Source organism: Larimichthys crocea, chromosome XVII (assembly GCF_000972845.2).
Source record: "Larimichthys crocea isolate SSNF chromosome XVII, L_crocea_2.0, whole genome shotgun sequence".
In the NCBI taxonomy this organism is placed as follows: domain Eukaryota; kingdom Metazoa; phylum Chordata; class Actinopteri; family Sciaenidae; genus Larimichthys; species Larimichthys crocea.
This window is the reverse complement of record NC_040027.1, coordinates 28,924,422-28,949,903: the sequence shown is the minus strand read 5'-3', so window position 1 is coordinate 28,949,903 and position 25,482 is coordinate 28,924,422. Positions and strand designations below refer to the sequence as shown.

General features: G+C 41.0%; 2 protein-coding genes across 3 annotated transcripts in view; both read right to left on the bottom strand.

The window, feature by feature from the left end:
- Positions 1 to 984: 984 nt before the first annotated feature.
- ctdspl3 (CTD (carboxy-terminal domain, RNA polymerase II, polypeptide A) small phosphatase like 3) lies at positions 985 to 9,626 on the bottom strand. The gene is made up of 11 exons (XM_027290645.1): positions 9,304 to 9,626; positions 7,344 to 7,467; positions 7,045 to 7,188; positions 6,476 to 6,590; positions 5,631 to 5,742; positions 4,384 to 4,470; positions 4,039 to 4,101; positions 3,664 to 3,743; positions 2,496 to 2,622; positions 2,267 to 2,362; positions 985 to 1,473 (listed from the first exon to the last, which is right to left on the bottom strand). Exons 1-11 carry the CDS (start codon positions 9,430 to 9,432, stop codon positions 1,408 to 1,410), a joined length of 1,143 nt encoding a protein of 380 aa, XP_027146446.1. The 5' UTR covers positions 9,433 to 9,626; the 3' UTR covers positions 985 to 1,407.
- A 730-nt stretch (positions 9,627 to 10,356) lies between these two features.
- Positions 10,357 to 25,482, bottom strand: part of arid3a (AT-rich interactive domain 3A) — a 45,293-nt gene continuing 30,167 nt past the window's right edge. Inside the window, exons 5-10 of one of the 2 annotated variants that reach the window (XM_019259631.2) lie at positions 21,976 to 22,048; positions 20,452 to 20,635; positions 19,297 to 19,544; positions 18,825 to 19,115; positions 18,000 to 18,089; positions 10,357 to 17,367 (exon numbers count right to left, since the gene is read on the bottom strand). In XM_019259631.2, coding sequence (XP_019115176.2) covers positions 17,207 to 17,367; positions 18,000 to 18,089; positions 18,825 to 19,115; positions 19,297 to 19,544; positions 20,452 to 20,635; positions 21,976 to 22,048 — 1,047 coding nt within the window. In that variant the 3' untranslated portion in view covers positions 10,357 to 17,206. The remainder of the gene's footprint in view (positions 17,368 to 17,999; positions 18,090 to 18,824; positions 19,116 to 19,296; positions 19,545 to 20,451; positions 20,636 to 21,975; positions 22,049 to 25,482) is intronic. The other variant, XM_010742689.3, reaches the window with a different exon arrangement.

Here is a 25,482-nt window from a genome sequence, read left to right as displayed (position 1 = left end):
CTGTTACAAAGTGTTCATAAGGAGTTTGATATTGTGTTTCTGTACTTTGTTTTCTTTGGCACTGATTTATTATTAATGGATAGTCATTATAGTAATTATACATTATGATGAAGTGTGCCAAAAGTGCGATTATATTGACTGCACTGTGCTTCTCTTGTGGAATATTCCCACAATGATTTTGTGTCTGGAACCATAAATCATTTATGAAGCAGAAATATCAAACATGTGCTGCTTGCCTGTTTCATATCTCTGCACACCAAGTATATTTGTGCTTCGGACTGCAGAAAATGCTGTTTGAACAGGTCACGTTAGGCCATTTCTCACGAAGGTTTAATAGACTAATTAATTGAAGAATGAATTGAAAATAATTGTCAGTTTCAGCCTGAGTCTGTTTTGTGGTGTAACTATTATATTCATATATCCCTGAACAGATAAATAAATTTTATAAAGCAACACATTTTTGACTTATAAACAGTTTTTAGGAAAAATAAAGTCACGACAGTATTCTTACATCAGTATCTAGTTAAAGGATCCTACCTAGTTCACACGTCTTTTCCATTCGCTCTTTACCTCTGGTGGCTCTTTCCTGCTGCACAGGAAGTGAGGAGTTTTATTTTTTTTAGCAGCAGTAGCAGCATTTTTTTTTAAATGAACTAGTAAAACAGCACATGAAGCACTAAAGACAAAACGATCATAAATACAACTAACAGAGAGGATGAGCAGGAGGTTCAGGCAGTCGTGTGGAACTCGTATTAATTTGTTATTTTAAAAGTGATAGGATGGAAAGTAATGATTCATTCTGCTGCGTTACTGATGATATTCACAGCTGATAATAAATCGCTTCCTTAGCAGCTTTCATGACAAGTCGCTTGCATTACACTTTGGGAAATCTACATTGTGTATTAAATCAAGTATTATCTCAAAGAGCTGAAACAGATGATACACTGTGCTGAAGAGTAAAGCCACACATGGTGTATTTAGCCATTTGTTATTCAGGTCATTTTATTGCATAAAAAAAGCATATCTAAAATATACAGGATAACAGCCGTTGATTAACGATATAATCAATAAATAAAAAATCTTGACTATAAACAACATATTTCGTTTGGTCTTGTTAATATACACATACACCGGGTAGCAGTTTATTGCAATGTGGAATGAGTCTCAGAGAGACGGGGGTGTTTGGTGACAGACGACCAGCAGCATGTTTGAAATGCCGATCTGCCGTCCTTAAAAGTCATCAGGGAGGACGGAAGAGGGTGAGCAGGTCCACCTCAGAACGAGCAGGCTTCAGGTTTGTTCATTTCAACTGGATACTGCTTTTAACCAAAGCATAAAGAAAGCAAACATGAGCTGTGAAAGTCACATAAAGTAGTTAAAGTGGGAGGGGGTGGGTGGAGAGTCCTGTTAGTCCTCTGACAGCAGCCTGTGGAAGTGATCCTTCCTCTTCTTCAGCACCTCCCGAAAATCCTCCTGAAAAAACACAACGGGAGATATTCAGACAGAACGATGAAACCCGGGGAGGAAAAGACATCAGACAGATGCTGCTGCAGATAACCAGCTGTTTTATACGCAGTGTCTGCTGGAAACGTCTACTGGCTGCACTGATCAGCTTCACACTTCAAACAAGAGAACTCGACCTTTTCCTCTGACACTAAAAGAAGTTCTGATTCTCTTATCATAAGATATACAAACTAAGGCTGTCTGCCGTTATTTTCATTTTTGATCATTTCCCTGATTGGGCTTTCGATGAATGAATCACCATTTGAATTTACAGACAAAACAATATAATTTAATGAAAATAATTGCTGTTATCTGGCTGTAATAACGTCCATCACACATCATATCCCACAGCACTATATTACATTAAATATCTTGTTTAATCTGAGCAACAGTCCAGAATATTAAATCATCATCGTGTGAGAGCAAGAAAAGCAGCAGATTTTCACGTCACATGAAAGCGTGCGACCACCATCAACATCTTTGCTTGACTGACTTCAGCTGCGGATTGATTGAACCTCACTGCATCAAAGCATTTATAAATTTTACAGTTAACACTGAATTTTACACTGACACGACTAAAAACATTTAATATGGGTCAGTCACATCATGCTCGGTAAATCCTCACACATTTTGCTTTTAATAGTTTGTAGGATCTGGAAATGTCTAACTTTGGCGGCTCCTAGTGTTAGATTGTAGACTCGGTTGTTTCACACTGATAGTTACAATGAAAACAAACATGTAATAATCACAGGCGCTGACGTACCGCTGCAGACAGTTTCTCCAGGGAGGGGATGAGTTTCTGGAGTTCTCTGTCCTCTGACTCTCCGGACCAGCTTTTGATGGGAACTGTGTTCATCAGCTGTGAAAACATCAAAGAAGGTCTTTTTAGGTGATATTAAAAAAAACACTATCTCAAGAATATTTTTGGTGTCTAAGCCTTTTCTATACACCTCTATCCCCAGATTATAGGCTCAGGCAAACTATAGGCTTACATGGTACGGGTATGTGTGGGGTGCGTTGTCCAGAACGACCGTCTTGGCGAGATCCCTCCCGAGGACGCTGAGATCTTTGATGTAGTGGCCGAGAACGCAGGCGCAGTCGTCCTGATACAGTCGATGTCTACGAGGGAAGTCAGACATGTTAAAAACATTTATACCCATTTCAAAGTGTGTCAATATGGTGTGTGAGGTGTGTTGTTGCTCACTCAAGACAACAATATCTCAGACACAATATGAATCTACACTCAGTGGACACTTTTACAATCCAGTACAACCCCTCTGTAATGTACTGAGGTCGTAGTTAGCGTATAAAACATCAGAAACACTTTCAGCTTGACCATCAGCTCAGACATCTCCTTCTTAAATCTGCACCAACTGATTTTTTGCTCACTTGGGGTCAACAGAAACTGACATATCATCTCATCTTAAGTTGATATGTTGAAGTTGACAGCACACACTTGTTTATTTACACATCTAGGGCAAAACTGCCATTTATTTGGAGTCGTGTTTCTGCCCCCTGCTAAATGCAAGCCTAATATTTAGCTCTGTTTACTAATTACTACGATTCTTTAGCTGCTACATGCTCCACTATTTTCACCAGGTAGTTAACCGTGTCTGTCTGCTGTTTGGTGCTGAGCTACTGGACGAAAACAGAGAAACAAAACTGTAAAGTTGATGCCAAACAGCTGAACAATCAGCCGAAACTTAGAAAAGCCTGTAAAAGTAAAGTCGAAGGAAGCTGCAGACAGGTGATAATTCTTTGTCGGTTCAACACGTCGAAAATATAGACTATAAAAAGCAAGTACTAACAAGTCAGAATCTAGAAATCAAAGGGAAGTAATGCGTTTCTTTGTTAAACTGACTTTAAATCCCGTTTTCTGATGCATGTCTGCGTCTTGACACATGAAAACTTATTTCTCCTGTCCTCACACGAACACATCTGCACTCACTGTAGTTCACTCTGGATAACAATCAGAGCGACCAACTAACTGCCTGACTGCAGACCATTCAACATTTCCGAGCAGCGTCCAGAGATCTCTGTGCTGGTCACGGATGGGAGCGGTAGCAGGCTGAGTCTAATAACACTGCCAGAGTGCGCGTCTCTGCGGTCAAGGAAAGAGTTTATGAAACACAAGTGGAAGTAGATCATGAAGAGACGTACCGGAACAGTTTTCTCTGCGGGTCGAGGATGTTCAGGATCTTCTCGGCGTATTCCTTCTTTGCACACGTGTAAACAAACAGCTGTAACAGAGCACGAAGCTACATTCAGTTTAATTTATTTTCACAGACAAAGAAAAATAAGAACTGTGGGTCTGAACTGGTTAATTTAGATGAGTTAAATGAAAATAAGAGGGAAGATATGAGAAGATCACTATCTGAATTTACACTTTAGGACAATAAAATATCTGTTATCTGATTTTAAATTGATAAAGTTCACTTTGTCTCTCTGAAAACAGACTGTACATAGCACTTGACTAGAGCCGACTGCACCAATAAACAATCTGACAATTCAGTTTTATGCCAGATTAATACAAACCTCATAGATTTTTGCCATGGACTGCAGAAACTCTTTGACGTGTGGTCGTAGGATCATGTATACCTGTTGATAAAAAACGCAGCAGAGAGGATAAAATAAATGAAAACGTCAAAACATATTTTTTTCCACAGTTTCTCTCTCTCTCTGTCTCGTTAGCCATCACATCCCACCAATGTTATTGTTAGTTCCGGTGTTTCTCCACTTTTAAACTAGATGTCTTCACATCTCCTGCTTCCTGTCATCCCTCACTAAAGAGGACAAACACACTGAAGTGATTCCTCCGTCATCCGTTCACTCTTTTTACTATCTGCAGTCATTTTCCTTTCACTTGCAGCGTGTGCTTACCTTGTACTGATGGTCCTGGAAAGATGTGTAGAAGGTGTACTCTGCTTCGTCGATCACGTTCAGAGAGCTGAACATCAGGGTCTCCTCCTGAAAGGGGCAGGCGTTAACGTGACTTCATTTTAGTATAGAAAAAAAAAAAAAAAAGATTTCTCAGTTTGGGCGCAGCAGTGATGGGGTTTTGTCTCTGCTTTAACTAGCACATTTAAGACAAACATTTAAACTTTGCCACAGGCTCAGCCTGTGAACTCACACTCCCGTCTTGCAGTGTGACCGAGGTGTGTTTTCTCCACAATAGATCTTTCCGAATTAAGAAACACAAATAACATCCGAACCAAAAAGTCCAGACTGTAGACAGATGGAAAAACCAAAATAACCACTGTGTTTGAGATGAGCTCAGGAAAACAATGTGCCGCTATTGTGAGGTAACAAGTGTGTGACGTATTTCATGTTAACTGCTTTAAAACTAGGCACTAGTTAGGTACCAAGTTTGGACTTGCATAGTTTGTGAGTTTGAAAGTTCAACAGCACCATCAGTCAGGAGAGTTCTCGCCAAGACGGCACCACCAGCTTAGAGATGACACATCAACACAACTGTACCAAACTGCACGGAGACTAAATCTCAACTCAAAACACCCCAAGAGACTAAAAACAACACAACCAGCACAACACAGTAAAACAGTAAAAACATACAACTATTATCTGATCTGTGATGCATATATGTTTTAAAAATGCTACAGAGACATCAGTGCTAGTCTGAAATGCTTTGCAGAGATACAACTGTTGTTGCCGGGATGATGACGGGCTGCAAAGATACCTTCATGTCTCCAAAAATGCCAGAGCTAATTTCCAAAAAGACATCGTTTGTTTACGTCAGCCACATATTCAAAAATCGAGACTGCTTCAGGTCATCTGGACTTTGACTTGGAACAGCACTTGAGCTGTGACTAATGATGTTTCGCAAGAACGCAAAAACACAAATGCAGACAAGAACACGCACGGAGAAAGTCCTACTGTTTGTCTGAGGCCCGCTCTGCCACGGTGCGGATTTCAGTTTATGTTGGCTCATTTGTGAACCCTCCATCTTCCACATTTCTATCACTGCAGTCTTCAAGTTAATGTGTTACTGGATGCTCTTTGTTAAGCTCTCCTTGAGTTAACATTACTTTGCCAAAGTTCAACTTCCACACTGTTTATTCATCTGAACTGCCTGTGTGTGAGAGTAGGAAGCTCCAGAGCATCAAACTCACCAAGTCGACCACGAGCGTGGCCTCTGGAGTGCTCCTGGTCTTTGGGGGAATATCTCTGATTTGAGGTCGGGAATGCTGAGACTGCGACGGTATATTCTTGATGAACCTGAAGCTGGAAAACAAAAGAACACTCTTTGAATCACTAATACACACGTGTGTTTGTTCTTGTGGCTTCATTCAGACATTGCAGCACGTTTACAGAATGAGCTGCATGCTCGAGTGATATTTGGCTCCTGGTGTGAGTAAGCGTTTAAAGTTATGATAGCAAGGAAGAGGAGTGTTTTATGTTTCATCTCGCTGGATTTTAAAACATAAACTTTCTGTTAAGTCTTAATGAGTGGAAGGAATGCTCGCTGGCACGTCTAACAAAACTACTGAGGCGGTTCGTATCAGTTTCATCATTTAATGTCATTTGATGGTAAATACTGTGGTTTGTTTTACAATATCTCAGTAACAGGATGTTGCGACTCTCATTTAAGGCCTATTACTCACATGCTGTAAAGATTTTTATCAGATATTAATTTATTAATAGACTGTCAGTCAGATTATCACTGTATGAAGGTTTTTAAACCGCTTCCGCCACACTCGCTCTGCAAAAGGAAAACACCCTTTGATTGACTGTTCTAAGAAAACAGAAACTCCGCGCCTTGAAATCGGATCTTTCACAGTGTACGACGATGACTGAGACAAACTTATTACGGTTATTATAGACGGCTGTACAAGGTCAGACTGTCTCTGTCTGAGTAATAATGTCTGAATAAGCGCCCTGGTCACTTTTTTCATAAAAGTCACAGAAGCAGATTAACACAAAAGCACTGCATGTGGGAAATGGACTTGATACTTACGCATTAAAGACGTCTTCCTCCTCTTCTCCCGCCAGAAGGTCAATGGAGCCATAACCAAACACACCTTGTTCTGGGCTCATCAACACGTTGTTTCCAGTACCTGCACATTTCATATCTGGACAGAAGAGACACAGACACACAAGTTTAGTGTTATTAGCTAATCTGACATGTCAAAGCGTAATATCATCAAAGGAATGACCAACAGTAATGACTCGTACTGCATCTGAAACAGCACACAGAGTCCTCTACCAGTGAAATAAATACCAACTGTTGGCTCACCACATGAAAGCCTGCTACACAGTTCAAGAGGCTCTCAATGTTTTTCCTACTTGATGTGCCCAGGGTGGGAACCACAAGCCACCAGAAAGATGCTGGTACATGTATACTGCGGTTGGTAAGTGAGTTTTCTCCCCGGGGCACTTTGGTCATAAGAAAACAATCTTCAAAAAGGATGGCTGGATATCTCCCAGAATGACAGGACCCACAACACAAAATGAAGTAAACTATCTGGATGGGGAGCTGATGGGTGTGTTAAAGGCAGTACAGCCCATACGCCGAGTTATACTCACTCTCTTTGCTGGGTGTGAGGAAACGCACGATGGGCGTCGAGTAGATGTTTCTGGCTGTGGTGTTACGAGGAGTCACCTGGTCGATCTCTGACAGTACGTGCTCACGACGAATGATGGGCCTGATCGGAGTCTTGAAAGCCAAATCTAGACCACGACAAGAGGGCGATCGGTCAGAAAACACAAAACAAAAAAAGTACATATATTCAGATAAACAGAAAAAGTACATATATTCAGATAAACAAAAAAAGTGAAATATATAAAAAGAATTCTCGAAAATAACTGGAATCTGCCGCACACACCCGTTTCTCTGTCATCAACAGCGATGGCTCTCTTCCTCAGGCGGCCACGGGGAAGAAGTCGCCTCGTCATTGTGGGAATTTCATCATCTGAGTGGTGGGAGTCATGATCCATGGGCTCTTCATTCTACAGTAAAAGTATAAGTTTAAAAAAAGTAATTTCAAACCAAACATGCTAGTTTCACTGTCACAATACCTGAATTTTAAACTTTGATACAACACTAATATATAAAAAACGAAACAAAAAGAAGAAAAGGGTCCTGGGTGCACAAAACAGGATAATTATTTCTCTTTTTGTAAATTTACATCTAGCACAGTGCTGGTACAGAAAGTGACGGTGTAACTGTGTTACAGTGTGTTTTATGTTATATGAACACAATACCATATTTCTAATATTTTATTTTTACCTTATTCTACCTTGTTCACTTGCTCGGTCTCTTTCTCTTTGTATCAAACATAAACAGCAGTATTTTTGCATACTCACTACTTCAGTAGGTGTTCGTAGATGCTAAGACATTGTACATAAAGCCTTTGCCACAGACAAACACACTAACATAGATGCTACAAGGCTACTGACCAAATGCAAAACCGCCACAAAACGACAGGAGGCTTAACTACAACAAGACTTTGCATCACTGTTTGTTGTTGGAACCTTTGTTTTTGTTCATGTGTGCATTAAAGCAGTGCAAACTGTGCCTCAGTCCTGTACTATACGAGGTGTATCTGACTTACTTCTGTCCTTTAATTCACACTAAAATGAACCATAAACAAAATCACTCCACAGAGTGAGTGTACATAGCCAGAGTCCATGTCTGTGTGCATGTGTCCTGGTGACCTACTTTTACTGGGACCCTCGCTCACATGTAACTGGGCTGTTTAATCCTCTGCCAGACACCACCTCTTCCCAGATCTGCTTATGTGAACTTTAAAACCTCAGACGGGGATGAAACCCTGGCAGGGCATCACACAGGGGGACACTAAGGTCTGGTGATGGATATATGCTGCAAACATTCATAGACTGGAGAGCTAAATGTTAGAGAGGACTGCTCTTTGTCCGAAGCACTCTGCTGCTTTAAAATGAGGGGAGGAGTTTCTAATGTTTGTCTCTGTGGATGAAAACAGCCTCAGACTGAGCTGAAAGCTAAAACTCAATGAGGGAAGACTTCAGGCCATTAAAAAAATACAATAACTATAAGACTGTGTCCATCATAGTTAGGTAACATTACCTAACAACATCCAAATAGGCGATAAAGTTAAATAAACACCACTATGCAACAGTTTAAACCCAGACTGACCACTACAACCTTCACCTGCCTTTGGTTTGTTGCAGGACTGCGTTTGTTTTTAAGCCAAAAAGAGACTTTATCTATCAAAATAATAAACTAACCTCACAGCTACAGCACGCAACACTTCCGGGGTTTCTCGTAAACTTTTAACTTATTTAATTAGAGACAGAAAGGACGTAGTTTGTTCGTAGAGCAGGCATGAAAAGCCCTTTGTCGTCCAGCTGCTGCCGCTTCAACACAATAGCAGCTAACGTTAAGTTAGTAACGTTGTCCGCTGTTTTGTTAGCACCAGCTAACCAATGTCCGGTGTTTCGGTTTAATTAGCGACCGTGTTAACTGGCGACCTTCCGCCGAGTGCTACTGTGGTTGTCGTAGTTACAACTGTTGAAAACAGGAAAAGAATGCAAACAAAGGCCTCAAAGACGAGCCAACGAGCAGCTATGTTTTTCAACACTGTGGAGTTAATAACAAGAATAAATAAAAAAGGCATTCGCGAGGACGCATCTTTCTGTTTTCAACAACTGTCGTAATGACGACATTCATCAGTTAACATGGTAGCCCGTTGAACCGAAACACCGGCTAAGTAGCATTAGTATAGCGTGTTTACTGGTGCCGCTCACATGTACACGTCCGTTACCGTGACCGTTAACGTGAACGTTTAAACGGCAGTTGGTTACCTTGGTTTGAAGCGGGCTCTCGGTCACCGATGGGCGCGTTCGTTTGTGTGTCGCTTTGTTGGACCGTCGGCGGTTACTCCTCGGCGTCTCCGGGCACGTTGTAACGGTTTTCTGAGACCTCAGTCTCATTGTTCTTCTTTATACGGGACTTGTACACATATGCTGCTCTGTAGTGAAGGTGGCGGCTTTAAAAGTCCGATGTTTTGCTTTGCTTTTTCTCCAGCACCACTACCACCAGGGTCGCTCGGTTCAGTAGCCGATAGTCGGTGTAGCTCCGCCCCGCTCGTCCCCCGTGTCCTCTCGAATCGCTCTGTGTGTTTAAATCTGCCGGGCGGCGATAGGTTCACCACTGCGGACACAACGACTGGGCGGTGCTTCGGAAAACTCCAGCGTCAACGTGACACGCGAGTCACATTGCAGGGATGACCCACTGAGCGTGTGATTACATCTGAGCCACGCACCATCTAGATACACGCAGAAACCCACGCAAAAACCAGTTCATGTTTCATGTCAGTTAAAATACTAGAAACCGTACACCGAATAGTCTTTAATGTATTTTTCTGCGACTTAATACTAATACTCCAATTCAAAGACAGTGTAGTTGTTACTCAATTTATTTGATTAACTTTGATTACTCGTTATTTTAATGTAGATTAATAACACGAAATATAACCAACATATAAATTAGGATGTATTTATAGGCTAACATAATTTATTGGTCCCTGGGTGAAATTCAAAAGCTACCCAGCACTATAATAAGTAAACATATAAGTAATTTAGATGACTATATTTTGTGTGAAGTTAAATATGTAAATATAAAAATAAGTAAATAAGACTCAGTAAAATTTGGTAACCCCTCATTTTGCATAAGAGGATGTAAAAAGTTCCTGTTTTGTCACTTGTGGTACCAGCATCAATGTTATATAGTCAATCGATAAAGACTTAGTTATGCTAACCAATTAAAAAGGACAGAATACATTTTATTTTTTTTAATCATACTGATTAACAGGTTTGCTAACTTATCTCAAACACAAAAAGCAGCCAGAGCTCTGGTGACATTTAAGAAAGGTGATATTTTATTAATTTCAGATTCAAAATAAAAGTATTCACACAAACACATATTGAGTAAATAGGCAAGAATAGCTCTTCACCCTTCAAAAACAAAGAAAACCAAAAAATTAAAAATAAAATAAAAACAGTTGCATTGCTCACCGCCACTTCACTGTTACCGTGGTTAACGGAAAACATCCCGTTCATCATCATCAAAAAAAAGGTCATCATTTATAGAAAAAAAAAAGGAATAAGCACACATTAATAGACTGAAAAACAACTCACAGTACTAACAGTGGTACTCGTTGTAGTACTAATAGTAGTTATCTGTTGAGCTGGAGGTTCCCTGTTGTTGATGCTCAAATTAACTAAACAGCAGATGTGTTACGAAGCTGTAACGCAGAGAGAGAAACACAGAGACAGAGACAGACACCCTGGTGTCCAAAATGAACCTCTCAGACGTTTACATCCTTTTTGTTTGTTTCCAGCCAAGATAATGAAATAAATACACCACAATACTTGTTCTCAATACAATCTCACGTGTGTCATGAGATCACGACTAATCCTAAGTATGGTACTGATATGTTGAAGTTCATTTCGGGCCCTGGTGCCCACCCTCACGCCCTGTTTGTGTACCCATTAGACTGTAACTTGAGCCCTCGCTGGGTTAAATGCATCAAACTGGAGGTAGAGGTAGATTTTCCTGAGAAGTTGTGAAAGACAAAAGCCTTGTTTCAGTTCTAAAGTTACCTTGAAGACACGTGAAGCCCCCCCACACGTCACATGCTTCCCTAAAAACAATCACATTATTATCATCATCATCATTAGCGCTATATTAATAAATCTGCTCCAAGTGTAATCTCTGTGTGCCGACAGCAAATCCAGGAAGGAAAATAAAAAGCAAAAAGAAAGACAAAGCAAAAAACAAAACAAAAACAAAATATAAACATGATATAATTCACAGCCCTAAAAAGCCATATTTCAGAAATATTCTATTTAATGAATCTTAGTAATACAGATTAATTCATACAACAATTGTCACAGCAGAAGGCATCTCGTTATTTCTCATCATATTCCTTGTCTGTGGTCCACCTGATGAAGGTAAAGTCAGTGGTGAAGTCCAGTCAAAAGCCCCTACAACCCACATGCACCTTAACCCGTAAATGTTGCAGCAGAATTTCCATGTCGGCAGCATGTGGGAACAGGAGTAAACAGGAGTTAATTTTCTATGCAAGACAATCCGGGCATAGTAAGATTTCGAGACGTTCTTAAAGCTACGGCCCTGGTGGGAGTAAAAGCAGCAACATTTCAATGACTTTCTTTCATTGAGACATTTTGACAGAGCGAGCAAAGCCAACCACAGAGATCCAGAGGGTTTTTGTGCTGATTGGAAGCTGCGATATCCCAGATTTGGGAGCCAGCCCCTGAGAAAAGAACATTATTTATTACCTATATTGTCAGGAAATCAAACTCTGAGACAAACAAAAATGCATTCTGCATTAAGAATGCAGTGAATATTAGTCCAGATAACTAATTGTTTCAATCTGTACAAGAGCACCTTAATGCAACAGGCTCCAAGTTCTCAATCCAAGCATTTAACAGCACACAATAATGTAACAAAAAAAATAAAAAAAATAAAGCCAAGAACTGCAGAGCACAAAGTCGTGTGTGAGCATTAAAACTTAAACATCTACAAGTGAAAGCGGCTGGAGACACATAGACACAGCAGGCAGCATTCAGAAAAAAATAGCAATCTGAACCATAAACTGCTAGAAAACATCTCCTGGCTTCATACTCTGGGCTGTTTCAATGTTTCTTAAAATATATTAGCAACTCTGATATGAAGGAACCTGATTGACCACAGCTACAGAGAAACACATTGTTTGGTTATTGATTGTTTCTGTGTTTTCAATAAGTAAATAAATTCTGTAAGTGAATGATTTTACTGCTCCGTGATGATTTAAATGCTGTTTCTGAGGCTTTGTCACCTCAACATGGACACAACTCTGGAAACACTCGTAAGTGAATAAAGATATGAACACTTAAAATGTCATTGTTTTTGCAGTACAGAGTCATATTGAAGGAGACTGAGTCTTTGCAGTCTAGGGTCAGACCCGATTGTGTTTCCCTTTAGGAAATATAAACTGATTGGATGCCATAACAAAACCTTCCACTAAGGGGCGCTCTTTGTAAAGAGGCTGAACTGAATCCTCAGCTATCCTGACATCTTTGGTTCCCCCTTGCATAAATGAAACTGATCACATTTTTCAGTTGATATCTGATTGTCTGTGGTCTTTACAATCTCTTTCATAAGTCAAAGTGTTTATGAACCAGCATCAACAACGTTTTGACAAGGTTTTTCCTGCGTGAAGAAACCAGCAAAAGCTGTAGTTTGAGGTAGAAACAGGGTTTGTTTGTGGCGTTTTTGGAGGTATACAGTGTTGTCCCCTGATTGTCGCTACCACGTAATTGCCAACCTTCCCTGAAGATGTGGCTACGCGCATACTGAAAGAGAGACCGAGCTGCAGTACCTCCACTGTTCAAATGCAAATATCTGACAGTGTGTCGATAGATATACGATAAACATGGATCCATTGAAGGGGGCAGGTGCTTGAATGTTACCTCAGGGGGCAAAAGGTCACAGGGTCAAATCTAAAAAAGCAATGTTGATCCTTTAGATCAGTATTGATTGAATGTTGCTATCTCCAGCAGCCTTCCCCCCTCCTAATCCAATTCTTTCAGCCACAGCATGTCTCTGTTTGATTGTCAGCTGCAACTGTGACATCTGCTACTCATGCAGAGAGAGAGAAAGAGAGACGTGGGGACAAACGCTGAGCTTTCTGTGTCACCAAACTCAATATGCAAAAACATCCATTTGTATCGTAATATATGAAATTTACTGCCTTCCTTTGTAACAAACCTACACTGAGAACCTGATCAATAATCAAACAGGGTTGTGTGTCTTTAAATCACACTAAAACTGCATGAACGTCATTTGTCAAGAGGCCAAATGGTTGAAACAAGCTCTTCCCCAAATAACTAAATTCATCATGTAAACAATGCATTTGACCACCTGTGTTTCTTCGATATCTGTAAAATGACTTCTCCACTGATGAATGACTTCATGTTAGGATGCATAAAAAGCAACAATGGTTTTTGTGTCTTCCACCCATACAGGCTGCTGACAGAAAGCTGTAATCTCACACAGACTGGAGTTTAAGTTGTGCAAATGTTTCTGTATAAAAACTATTTCAGTGATTGAGCCAAACACCTGCAGTTTGTATTCAGATACTGATGCCCAGTGGGAAAAATGCAGAGGGAGGAAAGATAAAACTGTTATCTAGGCTTGCCTCGATAACATCAATGATACAGCTGACTTCATGAGCTCTCACCTAAAACCTACCAAAACCAAATTCAAGGCACTGTGTCGTCCGGTTTACAGAACCACGACATCAGCAGCAGCAGTTTCAGAAATGCAGGTGCACTTGCAGCCAAACTGTACCAAAGAAATTAATAACTGCAGGCAACGACTGTTACAGATGCTGTTTTTCCTTCTTATTGCAGTTTGTGTTTGAGCTTTTGCATTTATCACTTTAAACTGGCAAAACAAGCTTTGTTAAGACGCTTGACAATGTTCTGTATCTCTACGATAAACTTACTGTTGACAAACAATCTCAACACAAGGTAGCTGTTCTTTGTACCACACGATCACATTTTGGTGGAATAGTGACTCTCTCTTTAACATATAGGGGTCACTTCTCTGAGATTTACTTCTTTTCGAGTAAACTACTAGTTAATACAGTGATTCTCTATTACTATTTATTTATAGTGTGATGGCCCCAGTGCCCTTTGCCTTGGTCCTGTGTAGTGTGTGCGTGTTTGTGTGTCTTGTAGGCCTTCGGCTGGGTAGAGCTGAGGTGCCATTACGGTAACCGGGAACATCTGGCTAGTTTTTCCTTAATTATTTAAGCCTGTCTGCCCAGACAACAGTGTCTCGATCTTTGCAACTCAGATCAGTCATTGCAATCATAGATGTTTATACATCACAATTATTAGCTATTTTTTGTTTTAATTTTGTTTTTTGTTTTTGCCAAGTTTGTAAACTCTCAAACACACCACATCTGCAAGTCAAAACTCCTGCTGCTGCTACTTTTCTTGCCTTGAACTGGTCCGATAATGACCCAGCAGGACCCCCTTGTGGAGCTAAATGTGAATAAGTTAGAAACTGGTTTCATTAGCTGCCTCAAACCTAAACAAATACATTATGATCTCATGTTTCTATTTACATTTGAGCAGAATTCCTCCTTTAAAGTGGAAAAACAAACCAGTTTTCTGCTTCAATGAGATGCAACTCAACCAATGAGATCCTGCCTCTGCTTCCAACTAAAGCTCCACTTGTCTTTTCTCGAAAGTGAGAAAACAAGTGAGGCTGAACAGTTTGCTCCTTTGTGTCAAGAGGTGCTCTCGCTATTACACTGAACTTTAAGATTTACATGTGTCATGTATGCGTCTTTGAATATGTCATTGGCTGTCTGAGTATAAAGAGTACTTTTTAAAACTGGCCAGTGTTTGTGCAGCAGCTGGTGGTGATTTCCCACAGAGAAGAGTCCAGAATCAAAGCCACGACAGCCATCTGGTGATATTTGACTGGAACAGTAAAAACTGATTAGACGGAGGTACTGCTCGCTCTCTGGTCATCTCATGCTGTGTTAAGGCCTCAGAACTGAACCCGCATACAAAGCCTGATTTACTTCCTAACGTCAGTAGGAATGAGGCTGCTTTGCGTAGGGGTAGGGACATGGGGGAGTTTGGGGGAGTGAGTAACAATCTTTAACAGCCGACAATCCAGAGAGGTAACACAGGTTAAAGTTCAAAAAGCTGAATGACTGATCTGCTTCAGAATGCAAAGACGCAACTACTTATGAATGATACGGTATCTGCACCGTGGCTGCTTTACAAATCTAACTCCAGTGAGTGTTCGTACAAATACAGAGATACAAGCAGCAGATACATTACCTCTGAGCTCATATTGTCAAAAGCCTGAATTAAGCAACATCTAAAAATAGTCAGAGGATCACAAGACATTCTCTGTTTTATCCCTGATAGGTGGCAAGCTAGTCTCAAGGAGACCCTGTCCTTGTGACGGCAGAAGAAGAAGAAGCACTTTGATCAGAAGAAGCAAAACACAAAGCTGAAACAAACAAAAAAAAAGGCATCTGTAATGTATAATACAAAAAGCAAAACAACAAATCATCAGATATGAGCTGAATAACTGTCAGGATATGTTTCTTCTGAAGCTCAGGTAGTGTCACCTGACACCTGATTGTCCGTGTGTGTCTCCACAATGACAAGGATTTAGTGGACACATGACTCCAGTGAATTTAAGACAGGAAATCAAAGTTTTCCTGCTTCATTCCTGACCGCTGAAGGGCTTTTATCTACAAATATGGGCATGCATCTGACCATAAGACAATCACTCCACAAGAAGGCCAAGTTAGAAAAAAAAAAAAAAAAGGATAAAAATTAGGTCTTTCCACGGAGAAAAATGTTGAAAAGCATTACTCCGTCAAGATACTGTACAAAGACGACGAGCAGACGGGACACCTGAGAGCAATCGAAAATGCGTATTATACAGGAAACAGTCGGTGTGAACGTCGCTAAGGCTCTGAGAGTCCAGCCTGTTGAGGTGCAGCGAGAGGAAAAAGAAAACCTCAACAAAGACTTTCGTTCATCTTACCACCTGCACATCTGACCTTAATCTTACAAACAGCCATTTTGAACACTAAGCTTGACAAACTACCTACAAAATTGGCAGAGATATGCATCGAACTGGCCTCATGTGAACAAACAGGTGAGGGATTTTTAGATAACAAGTAGCCTGCTGTCTCGGGAAGAATAAGCACGACAGTTGCTTGAATTCAGCAGGGACGTCAGCTGTGCAGCATTCTAGCTAACAACCTATATACTCTGGCAGCGATCAATAACGGACCACATGCGTTAGAAAGTGAACCAATAGCCTTGCAGATTCTTCAGATCCAGCTGTTTTACTTTTGTGTCACTGGAGAATCTATGGCATTGATATGAACAGGAGCACACAGCTGCATCATGCCAGCTTTTCTACATAGAGATCCAAAATGGCTGCCATGTGAATAAGGTTATATGGTTTTACACAAAATGAGGTCACAACGGTACATTGTCATGTGCCCTGGAGAAAAAACATATACCTTTTAAAGCTTTTCTGATTAAAAATAGAGAATATTCATATTTTTCATATTTTTTTATAGAATTCTAAATATATAGATTTTTTTTTTCCTGCAGAGAGGACTGTTAAAGATTTAAATGATAAAACACAATAAAGAGAATAACAATAATGATAGTAATGACGATGAAAAGATAAAATAAAATAAAATAAAAATCTCCCCCCTAGAGGATAAAACATTGCTGTCTATCAGTAGCTCTGTTTGTGTGTGTAAACAGTGCATTACCCTTCCTAGTTATTTCCTTCTCTTTTGTTCTCCGATAATCTGTACATTTATGCAGAAATAAATAATTCACAGGTTGTGCATACATATTTGTTTAGCATATACTGGCTCTCAGTTGGTATGTATTTTTTTTTTTCCGAAATAATGTTTTGGCTACGAAGAACAAAAGAGGCGAGTTGTGAGAAAAAACCTGAGATAGTGTACTTCAAGTGACGTGAGTTTCAGTTTGTGTCTGTTTATGACAGTTTATGGTTCTTCTCTTTTTGGCATAGATTATGTAGAAAATGAGGTTGATTTTTGGCTTTACTTAGCGTGTAATTTAAAAAAAAAAAAAAAAAAAAAAAAAAAAAGGGGCAAAGGCTGGGGGTTTGTTAAGACAACGAGTTGCTGGAGGCTGAGGTAGGTGTGTTCGGTTGCTGTTGCTGCTGCTGCTGCTGCTGTGGAGCGACACGACTGCTGACCGCCTTGTTGGAGACGGGCGATCCAGACGCACCGGACAAGGCTGACCCTGCTGCCTGAGCAAAAAGAACGCCTAGATTGTAAAAGACACACAAAAATGACTGTTAGAATACAAAATGACTGTTGAACTTCATCTCTATTTTAAAAAAAGAAATAGTTAAGCAAATAGTTAAATACACTCATTTGCGTTCTTCCCGAGAGTTAGATCAAACAATCATATTGTTGTGTTAAGTACAGAGCCAATAGCCAGGAGGAGAGCTTAGCTTACAGTAGAGGGAAACAGCTAGCTTGGCTCTCTTATTTAATATTTAAAGCAATAATTCAACATTTTGGGAAATACGTTTATTCGCTCATCATAACCATGCGATCATACAGTCACAACGAGGCTCTGGGAAGTCACTGCACCTGGCTGTTGTTCACACTGTTGGTAACATCATGTAAGCTTCCCCTAAAACCACAAACTGTTCTATTAACATTTGTGTTTGAAACAGATTAAACAAACAAGACGCAACCTGTTAATTACTGATCTTTGTGTTGATGGTAGGCAGAACGCTTAATGTTTCCAGACTTAATGCTAAGCTAAGCTCATCACCCCCTGGCTCTACAGTAGCTCTGTGCTTAACACACAGACATGTGAATGTTGATTTTCTTATCTCACTCTCTGAATGAAGGGAAACATGAAAGGCACATGACGGTGAAACTTACCAGCGTACACCACTCCATTGAGCTCCACCGACATGCTGATGCTGCTTGTGCCGTTGGTGGTGAGGTTCAGGGCCGAGTCCTGCCTGCCTTCTATAAGGAAGACGACCACAAAGAAGAGCTGTGTTAACAAATCAATTACTGTGTTGTTATATTCAGTGGAAAGACTAGTCCAGAAATGACTTTTCCCTTAACTTTCTATAAAACAGTCACCTCAAGACCACAATCCTCTCTCACAGCACAAAAAAACTACAAAAACGTCCAGTTCAACATTTCTCTGAAGTCATCTTTATGATCAGTACTGAGAAAACATCTGCATGTTCTATCAGATAGAGGGTAACTAAGACAAACCCTGCTATATGATCAAAGTGGGAATTCCCACACAGACAACATACACACATGTAGTGTATGCATGCATGCATCTGCTTCTATGAGCAAATCAGGTCAACATATAGGGCTTCCGCCTCACTGTTGCGTGCTGTGGTTTGTGGTAAGAAGACAAAAATGTCTCAAGATGCTAACTGCCAGGAAAGGTAAGAATGCTTGAACACCAGCTCAGGTGAATTCTGGTGTAAATTGGCGATGCCCACAGTATTGATACAACTTAATGAAACTCAGACACTGAGCAGATTGTCTCACTGTGTTGACTGAATACATGAATATGGATTTTCAGATCCTTCAAGGCTGGCATCCTCTTCTATTATCCATGTACATATTACCTTCAAGCAATGTCATTCAGAAGAGTTTGGTTACCCCGATAGTTCCATGTCTTTGTTTTGCTCTACTCGTGTAAGCTGAATATGTCAGGAACTCCAGTGTGTTCAGTACCTTGGTTGTTGATGCGGATGTTCATGGGTAACTGAGCAGTCATGGCCAGGAGGTTGTGTTGGAGCGCTCTCTGCAGCAGCCGGTGGTGTTCCTCGGCGGGCAGTGCCATTTTCTTCTCTGGCGGCTCGCCGGCCTCCAGTTTGTCCCTCAGCTGCTCCAGAGCCGCCACCTGAGCCGCCATTGCTGCCTGAGCTGCTGCTGCCTGTACAGCAGCCACCGAGTGACCTGCCAAGGCCCCCACTGGCAAACGAGCCATACCGATTCCGGGCAGCGGCTGGCCTCCCTCCTCTTCTTGACCGGACATCACAGAGAGGGAGAGAAAGAGAAGAGGGAACTTAAGTCATGCAAATATACAAATAAATATGATGAGCTATCCAGGCGAGATATAAATTACATTCCTCCTGAACCACAATGACAGAAAAACAGCTTGTTTAGGTTATTGCTTCTGTGCAGCATGATATACAAATCTCACCTTTCTTGGTCTTCTGGATGGGAGTCAGTGATGCCCCATTGGTGCCCACTGACACGCCTGCACTGGCTGTGGGTAGCTTCGGTGATGAGAGCATAGTGGGTGTCCCATTGGGCGAGTAGGTGAACAGGGAGCTGCCGAAGCTTTGTCGTCGCCCCTCTCGCCGATTGCTGTCGATGGCTGCCTGGAGCTCATTGGGGTTGCTCAGACCCCTCTTATCACATTCATACGGGTACAGGTACTTCATGTATCTGGAAAGAACACAATGTGTTTCTGTAAAATACATACATCATGAGGAGTATGTAAAGAGCTGTATAATGTCTTCTGTGTCTCTGGAGTAGCTTTGTCAAGTCTGAGAGAAAGACCCTTTATTTATTTATTTATAATCTTTATTTAACCAGATAAAAAACCCATTGAGATCAAGACCTCTTTCACAAGGGTGACCTGGCCAAGAAAGGCAGCAGCGCACGTCATAGTGACCCTAGTCAGGTCGTAGTAAAAGTCAGGATCACGTGTCCTGTGTAACAAAACTTGGGTCATAGAGTTTGACAGACATTTTGACAGAGATTTTTGCAAAGTGGAATTTCCCCCACACTAGAGACTGAAAAATATGTTAGCTTCTGCTGCGTTGGTTCTGAAAAAACAGCTCGAGCATATGAGATAATGAGTGGAGATACTCGTGAAGATAATCTTGAAACTACAGGTCTCTTTTTTTGTAAGTCAGATCAGTGGTGAAGCTAATTAAGAGTGAGAGCGTGCTGCCATCTGAGCCAGCTCCAGGAAATGACTTCAAACACAGGGGTTAATTGGTAAAACGAAATGGTAGTTGACATCTGATAGCCAACGGCACCACATGCTTGAATCGCTGAGCAGAACAAAAAGGATTATAGTTATGAAGAGTTGTTGCTAAAGTTACTGTATAGTTACCCTAATCAGTTGCGTTATTACTGATCTCTATTCTGACAAGATGTCAGTAATCAAGTCTGTCCAATAAGTAACCTGCTTGTAAGTTAACGTTACAGGCTCCTCTGGATTGTAACAAGAGGTGTGAATCGAAAGAACTGTAACTGAGTAACCTTTCAACTACAACTCAGCCAAAAGAGAAGGAACAGGAGGTGAGTTCACACCCTGTGTGTGTGTGTGTGTGTGTGTACTGACTGTGTACGGAGGGTGAAGGCTGCACTGGTGATTGAGGTAGGCAGGTTGAGTCCCTTGGTGATCTCCCTCCACAGTTTCTTGTTGATGACCTCCACCAGGCCGCCCTTCTCTGTCACTAGCCTGTAGAGCATGTACAGATCCAGGACCTGCTTGGCCATGATGGGAATACGATTTACTGGGGTTCCTGAAATAACACACAAACACACACACACAGAGGAGGAAAAGGTCATGGCAGGACACTTATTTTCTCACACATGTTTGAAGAGAGCACGCTACACACAGCGAGGAGCAGACCAATCAGAGCCATCAAATCTATCGACTGATCAAAGGATTTGTATAAGAAAAGTAAAAACACAAACTTAGAAATATGACAAAAATGACAAACATTTGTCTGGGTCATGTTACTCAACCTGACTAGTGTTCTTGTCTCCAAACTAGAGATGACATTAATGTTTGTTAATGACCAACCAAGTATGAGACAGTGCCAAGTGCCTTGGGACATGATTTAATCAATACTTACAATTTTGTAATCATTTACAACAAATGTTGTTTTCCTAGCGAGGAAAAATAAAAGCCTTCATTAAAGCTTTCATCAAATGTTATTCATTTAAAGTGACCCCAAACATGTTTGACACAGAACATGTACAATCCTGTTTCCATATTAAGGAGAGTCATTGATTTGACCTGCAGATGGCGCTCTCAGATTCTCAGAGTGGACTTGGCATATCCGCCCATTGCTGGTGGCTCTGACACTGTAAACATTTAGTACTGGTTTTTCATCCGTGAGCACATGTCTGTTGTTTCTCATGTCAGCCTTCAGGCATGCTCATCTGATTAAGCCATGAGTCAACACTGTCACATTTATAAGGCTGCTTGGTATGTTAAATATCTGAAAAAAGCCGCAGGGGATTTATGCACCCAGCACATACAAATACAATGTTACACAATTCCCGGCACGATAAAGAGTTGCCTGGATGAGAAGATATAGCAAATTTCGTTGGGCTCAGTTTGCTTATCTGATGTTGCGTGCATCATCGGTGTGAGGACCCTGCGTGGCGGCTGAGTCATTGTTTGATACTGTGTGTGTGTGTGTGTGTGTGTGTGTGTCAGAAGTGCAGGCAGGCAGTCGTGTGGACAAGCAGTAAGATGGAAAGGTAAACCAATCCATTCTCAGGCAATAATATGATATGTCTTGTCTTGTTATAGCCTGGGAACGATGAGAGACTGCACAACCATAAAGCAATCATCTCCGAAATGAATAAAGACCCCACCCATGTGAGTGAAAGATGAGTAGACAGTGTTGTGTCATATGTCAGAGAGAGACGGGGGAAGGGAGATCATCCCACTCTATATCCAAGTATCAAGAGGCTCTTTATAACATTGGCTGGAGATAAAGCGAGGATATATAATATAGAGAGATATAAAAGGATCAAGGCTTTATTTTAACGAGTGAGAAGAAATGTACGAGATGTATTTGTGATATAGTGTTTATATAGAAATGTTAAAACACACACAGTTACATACCTCTCTTTTGCATGAAGCTGAAAAGGTCATCCAGAAACTCTTTTCTCTTTGGGTCTCTATCCAGTTCATACAGCTGTGGAGAGGAAGAGGAGAGAGATAAAGCAACAACTTGTGATTTTACATCTGACAACAGTTTGAGATCTGACAAGGGAACACCAAGACTACAGTGACTACAGACAGAAAATGTCCTTAATGCTCCCGGTGTTACTATGACAACCCGTGCGATAATGTGTGACCGTAGATGATCGCACAGTAAATGAATGAATGTCGTGAGAAACCGATCAGTTGCCTTCTGATCATGAGAGGAGATGACAGAGAGAGAAACTTAAAGAAATGCTATGGACCTGTGAGGCTTGATGAGAACCTGATGTGGGTCCAGCTGCTAGCGGGGCCCCGGGCTCTGGAGAGTTCGGTGAAAGTTAGCAGTAAAAGTGGGGCGCCCACTCGGGGCGGGGGTAGTACAGTGAGGCCATTGAGCCTCAGGTTGTTTTTCTAGCCTAGTTTGCCAGTAAGATAGTGAAATATCATGTTGTGGGTCTATCTATGAATCACACACTTCATGCTTGAGTATCTAACTCAAAGACACTTCAGCTGAGCTCACAGTTATATCTACCGATCAACTACACATCACACAGTATCTATGTGAGGTGACTGGTGGGTTTCATAATCTGTTATTGAAAAGAACAGGTTGTGAAACACAGTGTACAACAAAGGCAGCGTATTAGACACAACAGGCCACGGTTAGCACGCCAACCACAGCTCAGCCCGAGGCAATGCATTGTACGACAGCTGTTTTTGTAATTGATTAATGGCTGACCGCTTCCTGCCTCTGAATTTCTGCTGCTTCATTTCGTCTTGTGACGAATATCTTTGGACTGCTGATCAGACAAAACAAACAACTTGAAGATGTCACAATGTACTTCTAGAAAATAGGACTGAGAAAGCTCATTTGTGATATGTTATAGAGCAGAGTCTTAGGTACAAATGACCAACATCGAATAACTATTATTACATGCAGCTCAGCAAGCAAGAAAGACCGTTGGACAATATTTTTTATTAGGGGCTGAAACTGTTTGTCTGAGAGAAATGTCTGATATGACAGTGATAAATATATTCAATTTACAATCATACAAAAAGCAGCAAATCTTCATGTTGGAGAATCTAAAACCAGATCATTTCTTTTGCTTAAAAAAAATCAAAAAGCAAATAATCGAATATAAAAACGCTTGAGGATCAGTTATCTGTCAGTCAGCTAATTGATTAAATGGCTACTTGTTTCAGCTCTATTCTTTATTTAGGAATTTTCAATATAATCCTGTAACATGTATTGGCAGCAGCACTGATAAAATCACCACTGGACGAGTGTGTGTGTCTGTGTGTGCACTAAGAAATTGAAGAAACCGTGAGCTCGTTTGACATTTGACTGAAATGCACACACTGAGATTGATTCGTACCTGCAAAAGACCAAACTCCAGTCACTTAGTTAACTTGCTTTAAGCACTTGGCCAATAAAAATAAAAATGAAAGGCCTGTTCAGCTGAAGTCTGGTATCAGGGTGACAGCAGTGGCCTCTAACCACTAACAGACTGTCCCTCATTGTGGCATTCAGCCCTCATTAGTGACACCAAGCTGCCATCAGATCTTATTATGTAGTGGATAGGGGGAACAGAGGGCTTAGGACTGTTGGACTGAAGAGGGTTGAGGTGGATGGGGCAGTGGGGGATGCTGGCTAATGTACAGGCCTGCTGGAGGCAAGGGGGAGTTTTAATTACAGGATGCATGCATTTCGTGAAGTGCCGCACCATAAATCTTGGAAATTACCTCCTCAACCCCCCCCCCCCCATGTTGCTTTATTTGCTCTCTCTCTCTCTCTCCCGATCACACAAACAAATATTTCCCAAGTGGCATGGTGAGAACGCTATCACTTGGAAACAAGGGGGATCCTAGTCCCTCTAGTGCTACAAATGTGGTAAGATGGCTGCTCACTGGAGCGCACAAATATATTTTGAATTAAAATATTCTCACAAACACATGAAGATGGTTTAATTTTGAACTAACAAAACACAATTGTTCTAGCATGGCACCAGCTATCAGTGTAAGCGACACTTGTCCATTTGCAACAATTTAAAAGACGTGCAACTGCAGCGTTACCATGTTGAAGTTTCGCCGTTTCCCTGCCAACTGAAAGAGCTCAAAGACTACAGTGAAGTGTGAACTGTGTTGACATGTTCACAGTATCCCTCTTACTAAATGCATATCAAGTTTCAAGTCGCATTGAGTATTCACTGTTAACACAGACGTGGACTCGGCATCCTGCTTGTATCCACAAACATGTGACTATAATCTAAATTCCTGCAGCTGTTACCTTCTGTTTGTGTCTGCCACCATGTTTCTAACATTGATTTGTACTTTTGAAGGTTCACCTGCCAAAACTCGGATTGACAGTACTTAGGATACAGAGATCCATTTCCAGATCTCACAACAGTGTTTGTATAAAGGTTACACAACAATGTGTCTCTGTAACCAACAAGTAACCAACAGGATTTGAGCCAACACAACCTAACGCAATCCAATAATATTAATAGAATCACTGACTTTCCATTTTCCAGTTACTTTAATCTGGATAAACACTCACAGAGCAGGATTAATAAGTGTCATCAAGGCTGTATTGCAATGTTCACTGCAGCCAACACATACTACGATCAAAATGACACATGCTTTGCCTTGCAAATCTGCCCACATGTATAGAACAACTTGGAGAAAACCTGCTAAGACGTAAACCATGCTAGCACCATGACAGGAAGGTCGGGTTTGTAATTAAATACTGGAAGTAAACAGCATGCTTTAGGCTGTGCCCTGTGGCAGGTAATAAAAACACATATTCAACAGGCAACCTATCAACTAGTATGCCTTATTTAGAACAATGTCCATGTAAACACAGATGCTGATAAAAAATGCACTGAACAGGGTTTGTTTAGTAGCTTCAAATATACACATCACTCTTCATTATAATATATGCACTTTAAAACATGTCAACCTGTGGCTTGGACAGAAGCTGGTAATGGAAGATTGTGGAGAGTGATGCACGTTATGGATTGAGGGTGTTGGAAATGGCTGCAATGACGATCCTGTCCAACCGGTAGGACCACCGCCATTATATGTCCTCTGTCTTTATCTATATTTTTGTTCTCTTTGTCTTTGTATCTGTTCATCTTTCTTTTCTCTCTACCCATTTTTCCTTTCTGTCTTTCACACTCTTCTACCTTACTGCATTTCGCCATTTGTCCTTCAACTTCTGTCGGTTTCCCTCTCATTTTGTTTGTCTCTCTCAGCTCCATGTATATGTGCATTATAACTCCCTTGCTCTCCAGTACCCCGACCCGCCTGTCTGTCTCACACACACACCACACACACACACACACACACCCACACACACACACACACACACCCACACACACACACACACACACCCACACACACTCACACACACACAGACACACAGACACA

What these genes read in the sequence shown, in the direction of transcription:
- ctdspl3 (XM_027290645.1), bottom strand. Translation starts at nt 9,432, where the DNA reads ATGAGACTGAGGTCTCAGAAAACCGTTACAACGTGCCCGGAGACGCCG. An exon ending in AGAGCCCGCTTCAAACCAAG is followed by an intron (nt 7,468 to 9,303) that starts GTAACCAACTGC and finishes CTTTTACTGTAG; the next exon opens with AATGAAGAGCCCATGGATCA. An exon ending in TGGAGAAACTGTCTGCAGCG is followed by an intron (nt 1,474 to 2,266) that starts GTACGTCAGCGC and finishes GTGTTTTTTCAG; the next exon opens with GAGGATTTTCGGGAGGTGCT.